This window comes from Notothenia coriiceps, unplaced genomic scaffold (genome assembly GCF_000735185.1).
Source record: "Notothenia coriiceps isolate Sejong01 unplaced genomic scaffold, NC01 NC01_scaffold00005027, whole genome shotgun sequence".
In the NCBI taxonomy this organism is placed as follows: domain Eukaryota; kingdom Metazoa; phylum Chordata; class Actinopteri; order Perciformes; family Nototheniidae; genus Notothenia; species Notothenia coriiceps.
In genome coordinates, this window is record NW_011337728.1 from 21,990 (window position 1) to 30,079 (window position 8,090).

General features: G+C 42.6%; 1 protein-coding gene across 2 annotated transcripts; it reads left to right on the plus strand.

Annotated features, from left to right (window-relative positions):
* Window positions 1-75: 75 nt before the first annotated feature.
* bcl6b (BCL6B transcription repressor) lies at window positions 76-6,441 on the plus strand. 2 transcript variants are annotated; one of them, XM_010768033.1, is made up of 12 exons: window positions 76-1,773; window positions 2,122-2,196; window positions 2,297-2,511; window positions 2,824-3,072; window positions 3,155-3,277; window positions 3,459-3,651; window positions 3,736-3,938; window positions 4,028-4,134; window positions 4,222-4,356; window positions 4,439-4,569; window positions 5,266-5,396; window positions 5,485-6,441. In XM_010768033.1, exons 3-12 carry the CDS (start codon window positions 2,297-2,299, stop codon window positions 5,630-5,632), a joined length of 1,635 nt encoding a protein of 544 aa, XP_010766335.1. In that variant the 5' UTR covers window positions 76-1,773; window positions 2,122-2,196; the 3' UTR covers window positions 5,633-6,441. The 2 variants fall into 2 exon arrangements, with proteins under 2 accessions (XP_010766335.1, XP_010766334.1); XM_010768032.1 differs by having other exon boundaries at window positions 79-1,773; window positions 5,266-5,403; window positions 5,492-6,441.
* The last annotated feature ends 1,649 nt before the right edge of the window (window positions 6,442-8,090 follow it).

Here is an 8,090-nt window from a genome sequence, read left to right on the forward strand (position 1 = left end):
TCGGACCTCCATACAAACAAATAAAAGCACAAGGACACGCGCACAAGATGAACAACACTTCACTCCCGGATTTATATCCAAACATGGTCATGTTGTCGGATTTTTATTTCACTTTTGACACATTTGCTTCTCATAAAACATATCTATAATATATCATTTACATTTTAAGAATTTATTTAAGAAGAATTAAACTTGTTTCATGCACACTTAACTTTGTCCCTATGAACTACTCATTGATAGGCTTCATGCGTACACATTATATAAAGAAACACCACAAGTTGAAACTCATTTCATTTCTCTTTGGGGGTACAGCTAAATTGGCTTCAGGACTCCATTTTATCAATGAAAATAAAACATAATTTCCTCTCTGTCCATTTGTTGCCTCCCAGTCTTCACTTTTTGTGCAGGAAGCACTTATCTGGTTCAACCAAGAATATTCTCCTCCTTCTTCAACGTGTCCTTCTGTAGAATACTTTGATGTGAAGGAAATCCAGTTCATAGTTCACTTTATTTGCGACGCCTCAATTAACTGCCTGTTTCTCTGTGAACCCAATGTGAGTATGAGGTGACTTCACTTGTTTTTCACGACCCCTGTGCTCTTGTACTTCATTACCCTCCATTCCCCCTCCCCTGTCTCCTGCTCACTTTATTATTGACGGATGTCCTGCGCAGGCGTTTTCATCCATGTCTCTGAACAGCTTTGCAGGATGCAAACAGAAGTGTGGGGTAGTTCCTGCACATCTGTCGGCTGCATCTCTCTCAGTTGGGTGGGGTATAGAGGTTGTTTTTCACCACCAAGAGAAGGTGTCTCCCATCTAGAACGATCAATTTGGTCCTGCTTCCTTCCTTTCGTTTCTTATAACTCAACGCCTCTGCTCTCAGGCAAGACGCCAGCAGCTTCTGTTGTGGAGCACTTACTAATGCCCTTAACTTGTCAACTCAGCAATGAATCACACTGAAACATGTACTTTGATTAAATGTATCATGTCTACAGATTTCACTTAATAGTATTGGGTTAGGTGAAAGCAATAAGGGGCTTGTTGAATAAATAGTAGGTTCAACTTAATATTATTGCTTTCAACTAACATAATACAGTTATGTGAAATGTGTTGACATAATACATTTAATTAAAGTCAACGTTTAGGTTTTTCAGTGCAGTTTCTCTTTCGTTCTAGAAATGCACCAACATGTGAATCCTGGCTGAATCCTTTAAACAACTCCCTTGATATGATGGAATCTTAATGATGAGCTTGTTTACCCAACAATAAGTTGGTTTTCCAGCTTCCTGCTTCCTCTGTCCTGGAGAGGGGTGAAGGGGAGGAAAGCGTTGGTGGGGGAAGACCAATGGCCTACCTCTGGATCACCAAGGCACGTAGCGCTTCTCCCCAAGGGTCCTCATATATATTTTTTCAACGTGGCACAAAAACACACTATCCTTTCCTGCCATTACTTCGCTCGGAGCGATGGGGGTTTAGAAAAACTAATAGGCCACTAAAAATACTTAGAGCTTGGGCCAGAGCTTTTCCTGCGCTACTTCCAGTGTACGCGTGGGCCATTGAGGAAAGAGGAAACGAGCGGCCCTGGTTGTACGGGGGCTTCCTGCACAACGTTATAAAGAGTCCCCTCCCTTCAGCCTCCCCTCACAGTGCTGTTCAGAGCCAGTGGAGACGGCGGGTGAACCCCTGCTCCTCTTCTTTGGGTGTAAAGTGAACACTGAGGCCGGGGGTTTGACGTCAGCGCGGTGCACAGAGGTTCTCGTCCCTGCTGGTCGGGGTGAGTTGGAAAAAGATTTTATGAACATATTAATGTTTTTATTTTTGTTTGATTTGTTTGTTTTAAGTACAGATGCTAATGATGTGGTCCTTTTATTGATTTATCCTTATAATTCAACATTTAAGTTTGTCAGATGACTACACTAATATGATTTAAATTGTTTTCACTAACTTCAAGGTCAATGTAGGACTTAGAAATGCATTGAATTTGGATTTTTTTTACAATATTTTAATTCTTGATAAGTTCTTATTTATCACAACTTTGCTGACTTTTACATACCCTTGACTTATGTGAATATTAAAGTATTCATATTAAAGAGTATATGTTTCTTATGTTGTCCTTATCCAGGTACGAGTAGGGAGCTGGTCTCACCTAGATGTGTCTGGGACACTCCAGCTTATTTATTCTATCAATTACACAAAGGTAGGTCATTATTGTGAATAGTCAACATTTTCGTTAATACATTGTGGATTCAAATAATGTGCATTGGATGGTTGCTTCATTCACAATGTCTTCTCCACAGATGATGGAAGTGCTGGAAGGACACAGAGTGGACAGAGTGCAGGAGACGAGGCCTGCAGCCCCGGCGGAGGGATACGTTAAGGAGTTCACTCGCCACTCCAACGACGTGCTGCTGAACCTGAACGAACTCCGGCACCGCAACATCCTGACCGACACCACCCTGGTCGTGGGCGACGTGCACCTACGGGCGCACTGTGCTGTGCTCGTGGCCTGCAGGTTGGTGCAAAGGACAAGCATCTACACAAAATAGTCCCAATGGGGAGGTTTTCTCTGATTGGGGCTCTTTTAAAGGAAATGTTATTCTGTTATGACACACTTATTTTTTCCTGCCATCCTCTGGTTGACTCAGAGCTGTTATTAGTATTCTTCTTATCATCTTCCTTTCACTTTGTCCTGCTTTCCACATCGATTGTCCTCTTCTTCCCATCTCGTCACCACCATTTAAAACAATGGGATTCTTCAAATGAAACTCAGATAAATGCATATCTTACCCCTAATATAACACTGTCTTTCATTCTCCTTCCTCAGTGGGTTCTTCTACTCCCTGTACTCCCGCCGTGTGTTGCTTCAGGGGCGTGGTGGCAGCGGGGAGCAGCTCATGACCGTGTGCCTCCCCAGCGCCTTGGACCCATCCAGCGTCTCCCTGCTGCTGGACTTCATGTACACCTCCCGCCTCCCTCTGACTCCCAGCACTGTCCCTGGGGTGCTCACTGTCGCAGCCTACCTGCAGATGGACCACGTGACTGATACCTGCCGGGATTTCATGCAGATGCACTGGTGAGGGACTGAATTCAAAAGTATCAATGTGCAATCTTTTATGTTTTCTACTTGAGTGGTTTACAAGGTCTTTGTTTTCCAGCAGGGAGAATATGAGTGCAAGACACCCTCAACTGGAGCTGGACTCCAGGGTGTCTGTAGCCTCTGTAGCCCCCAACGGAGGGGACCTGCCCAATCCTGGACCCCAGAGATTACTGCCAACAAGGTAGGAGGATGATGGGTGTTATAGAAAATGATTGAGTGAGCTGAATGTCGCAGAAGTGCTCTGTGGGTGGGACTTTGCATTGGGTTTGTGTGTTTAGAGATTGTCCAAAGTGCTTCTGCTGTGTGCCTTTGTCTGTTGACATGTGTATCTCATTGCAGCACTTCCTTTGTTTCTCCTGCAGGGTCCCTGCGGATGTTGGGGGCTCTCTCAAGCCGGGGGCTTTCCCAACCTATCAGCCCGGGTCAAAGGAGATGAAAGGAGAGCCTGAGTCGCCCCTCATGGGCAGCCCGACTCCATCTCCAGATAGCCCTGCCCGCTCTAGCTGCCAACCAAACTCTCCTGCAGAATCCAACACCTGCAGCAAAAACCTTGTGGTGAGTTCAAAGAAGTTACAAAAATCCTCGTTTGATTTTGATAAGAACTGAGGTTAATTGACTGTGTGTTCTTTATTTCTCCAGAGTGATGTCAAAGCCTCACCGGATCCAAAAGCTTGCAATTGGAAAAAATACAAGTACATCGTCCTTAATCCTCTCTGTGCGACCACCACGGTGAAAGAAGAGGAGATGGAAGAGCCGCAAAGTCGCACATCACCCGACAGGATGGGCTCGACCCCCAAAGCAACAGAGGAGTGGTCTGGAGAAGTGCCTGGTCAGATTGATAGGTAATGGAAGGATGAGAAATATGGAAGGAGAGAGGAGAAATATACGTGTTTTTTTAATATTTTTGGTAATTATGACCTTTCTTCATCAGACAGGGGCAGGCCTCCTGCTACGAGGGTTCTGGCCGAGCCCCTCCCCTCGGGCCACCCCCCTCTGTGGACCACCCAACAATACCTCCCACTTACAAGGATCGATCAGGTAATCCAAAACACTTTCTGGCCTTTCTGCTAAATATTTCCCTTTTTTCAAACATGCTAATGTATGTTTTTTGGTCTGTTTCCTCAGTCCCACCCTGCACCATATTCCCAAACCTGTTGCCCACTGATCCAGAAGCTGCTCAACATGCGATCAAGCGTGAGAACTACTATGTGCCCTACTGTTATTCTGGCAACATTCAAGTAACCAAGACTGTCAGCTCAGGTGAGGCTTTAAAAAGAAAAATATATTTTCTGTTCTCTTTCTTTTCTTTAAAACCAATAACGCTGACCTTTGACCCCTGCAGGTGAGAAACCGTACCGCTGTAATGTGTGCAGCGCCCAGTTCAACCGACCTGCCAACCTGAAGACTCACGCTCGCATCCACTCAGGAGAAAAGCCGTACCGCTGCGACACCTGCGGCGCACGATTTGTTCAGGTAAGGGTTAAATCTGTGTGTGTGCATGAGCGCTTGAGGGGAGAGGAAGTGCACTCTAACATAAAACAGGTGTGAGAGAATGCTTCCTCTTTCTCTCGTAAAAAAAAGTCCTGTAGGTTCCTGTAAAGCATAATGAATGTCAGATTGAGTTAGCTTCAAACCCAGTCTGATGTTTGTGGCACCTGCTCCTGAAAGTAGGCTTTTTAGATTCGTCATTCATGATTTTGGTTGAAAGTAAGATTGTAAGGAAACTAAAAATAACCAAAGTGAGATGCATGTAGTTGTTAAATCTGACCAAAAAGTAAAGACAATTCTTGAGTGCTTCACACCTGAATCTAAATTGTGAACTATGTCGTAGGGGAAAACATGTCACCACCTATTAACATATTTGTATTTACTGTAGGTCTAGTATTTAGGGTTTCTCTAAGAACATGTTTTCATGCCTCAATTTAAAAAAAAAAAAAGCTTATTTTTCATACACTGTATGGTTCATCTGAATATACCTGTATTGCAGCCTCTCAAGAGTTCTAAATAAGTCAAATCTGAAGTAAAATGTAACTCCAGGTAACTAAACGTATGTGCACAAGCATGGGACTTTTTCATGATAACCATGGCGTCAATCTATGATGCAGATGGTTAGAGCTATTTTGTAAATATGAATGTCTAACCTGGTTATGTGATTTGTCCTGGTTTTAGGTTGCCCATCTGAGGGCCCATGTTCTGATCCATACGGGGGAGAAACCGTACCCCTGCCACACCTGCGGGACCCGCTTCCGCCACCTGCAGACCCTGAAGAGCCATCTGCGCATCCACACCGGAGAGAAGCCCTACACTGTGAGTCACACACAAACACTAATGCTTCATAGAAAGAATACCGTGTCATGCCACTGGTGGTAAATCTGTTGTCTCGTTGTTTTTTCAGTGTGAGAAGTGTGACCTACACTTCCGCCACAAGAGTCAGCTGCGTCTTCACCTTCGGCAGAAACACGGGGCCGTCACCAACACCAAGATCCGCTACAAGGTCCTGACGGAGGCCTTCCAGCCCATCCTGCAGGCCTGCTGAACAATGCCAACTTTAAATTATACAGTGCAGGTCCAGCATATGCACAAGGGGAACATTGGTGAACGAATGAACTTTAAATTCTAAATTATCAACACCAGTTTTTTGAAGATGAGGTGGTTATTTATTCGTGTTGGCAGAATGGTTAGATGACCAGCTTTGAATCATGGAAAAAATATTCTATTTGGGAAAAGAGACATTTGCAGATAACTTTGAGCATCAGCATGTAGTTGGATGATTTTGGAACTTGGAGAAAATTACCAGTAAGATTCATTAGGGTTTGTTAGAAATCCTGATGGCTTTTCTGAGATGGAGATGGTGTCAAGAAAAGTGAATTTGAAGGTTTGTGAAGGGAAAGAAAGAGGGGTTAGAGACGTGGAAACTAGGTATTGTGGGATGTTTGTATACTGAATGTTCAGGAAGAATGAAATTGTGAACGGTTTGAACTAAAGATGGAAAGAAATGCAAGTTTTTGAAGAAAGAGATGGTGAATTTTTGAATATTTGTAGTAAATTAAATTCTAGAAAATAGTTTTAAGCCTGGAAATGTTCTATTACATGTATTTATCTTAACCTTGAGGCCTGGGGCCTGCATGCAGTGATATCTGCTTTATGGTCCGAGCAGGCAAAGGACTTAGTCGTCTTATACTGGGTGTAAGCTGTAAAAAATGAAATGATATTGTTTTTTACATAATGAGAGGACTGTAGGCAATTAGATAAGTAATAATATTATGACCTGTTTGTGTGTGAGTTCATCTGCTGGACAAAGATGGTGTTGTACAATCTAAATTAAATCATTTGATATGAATTGGAGCTTTGGTGTTAAGTGTTTTATTTAATATTGCACTCATAAGTGATATAATGTATGATTTATAAACCAATGGAAACACAGTTTATCCCAAATTTAAAAATATTTCTCATATGAAGTGTCCACCATATATACTGTATGCTTCTGTCTTCTCGCAGTGTACACCCTGCTCTCTCTGCCACACTTCCCTCCTTCACCCTTTCTCCTCCCTGGACTTCCTTCCTCTCATTAACACACTTTTTCTACCCATGAATCACGTCTTCTGTTTCACTCAAAGCCGTCCCGCCATTTTCCAGATTTTGTTTTCTTTCGTTTGCTTTTGTGGAAACAATGAAGCCGAGGGCACCTGTTTCCTCCCAATAATGGGTACTCACACTAACAACCGCCAACGCGCGTGTGTGTGTGTGTGTGTGTGTGTGTGTGTGTGTGTGTGTGTGTGAGATGCTGCTGCTTCCTGAAGGTGAGGGTGGGTGAGTGTGGAGGGGCCTGCAGACTCCTGCTGAACTCTCCCACCCTCTGTCATCCCCGCTTCCTGCTGCCTGATGAGTTGTGGCTAGCTGGGCTTATTGTCCGAGCTCAGCAGACAAACGGTTGGAAGTCTGAAGGGACTTTCCAACCTCCTAAAGTGAGAAAAAATAAACCTGTGACATAGTCTTTCCCCCTCATCAATTTGTCCTCAATGACACCCTATCAGGGGGGTCTCCCTTCAGTTCACTAAAGGAAGAATCAGAATGACTTCTCTGGAACATCTTTCAGGAAGTGGTGTGGAGTTTATTTCATAGATTGCTTACTAAGCATTAATTATGTTGTGCCAATATTATTTGAAATAGCTGATGCGTATTGATCAAATCTATGCATCGATCAGTGTAGTAGCAGGTAACATAGGACAGCTACATTATACAGTGTTTGCTGGACTCATAAACGTATCAGTGCTACTGGAATAATACTCTGACACAGATTTGTTGCAATGTTATTGAATTCATTGAGGAATAAGCACCATCTTAGAATACTATCAATTGAAAAAAATAAAAGGAATTAGAGCTAGATTCTGTCTCCTTTCAAGTATGGTCCCTTATAATTGATGATCAATGGCATATTTCAATTTGTTCCCATTTAAGGCCTACATGATAAGGAGAAGGATACTGTGACCTCAATGCTAAAGCACATCATTATTTGGCACTTCTATCAAAGTGAGAAAAATCAAAGCACATTATAGGCATCACAAAAATAGACTTCATGGCAGAACAGTGGTGTTTTTACTGTACACTAATAAAATGACTATTTCCACAAACACTTTCACACACGTCAATATTTCACATTATAATTGAACATGTAATTGTTTTACTGTCATAGATTCAATAAAGCCAAGTGCAGTTGAAGTGTTATCAGCTGCTAAATAGATAAAGTCAGTTTTAATTGCTTCTTCTGCTGACGGGTTGTAAAACCTATAGCCTTCTTTTCAACTGTCAGATGAATGTAATTCAAAGTTACAGTATTTACCTCTGGGACAATGGAAAGAGATACAACAGTTTCTATAGATGACAGACTTAGTAAACCCAGTGGTTGCCTCCCTCTAGTGTCAGACATGTGGAAACGATAGACTGTATATATAACATATATAATTATTATTATACATAATAATATATGGGTGGAA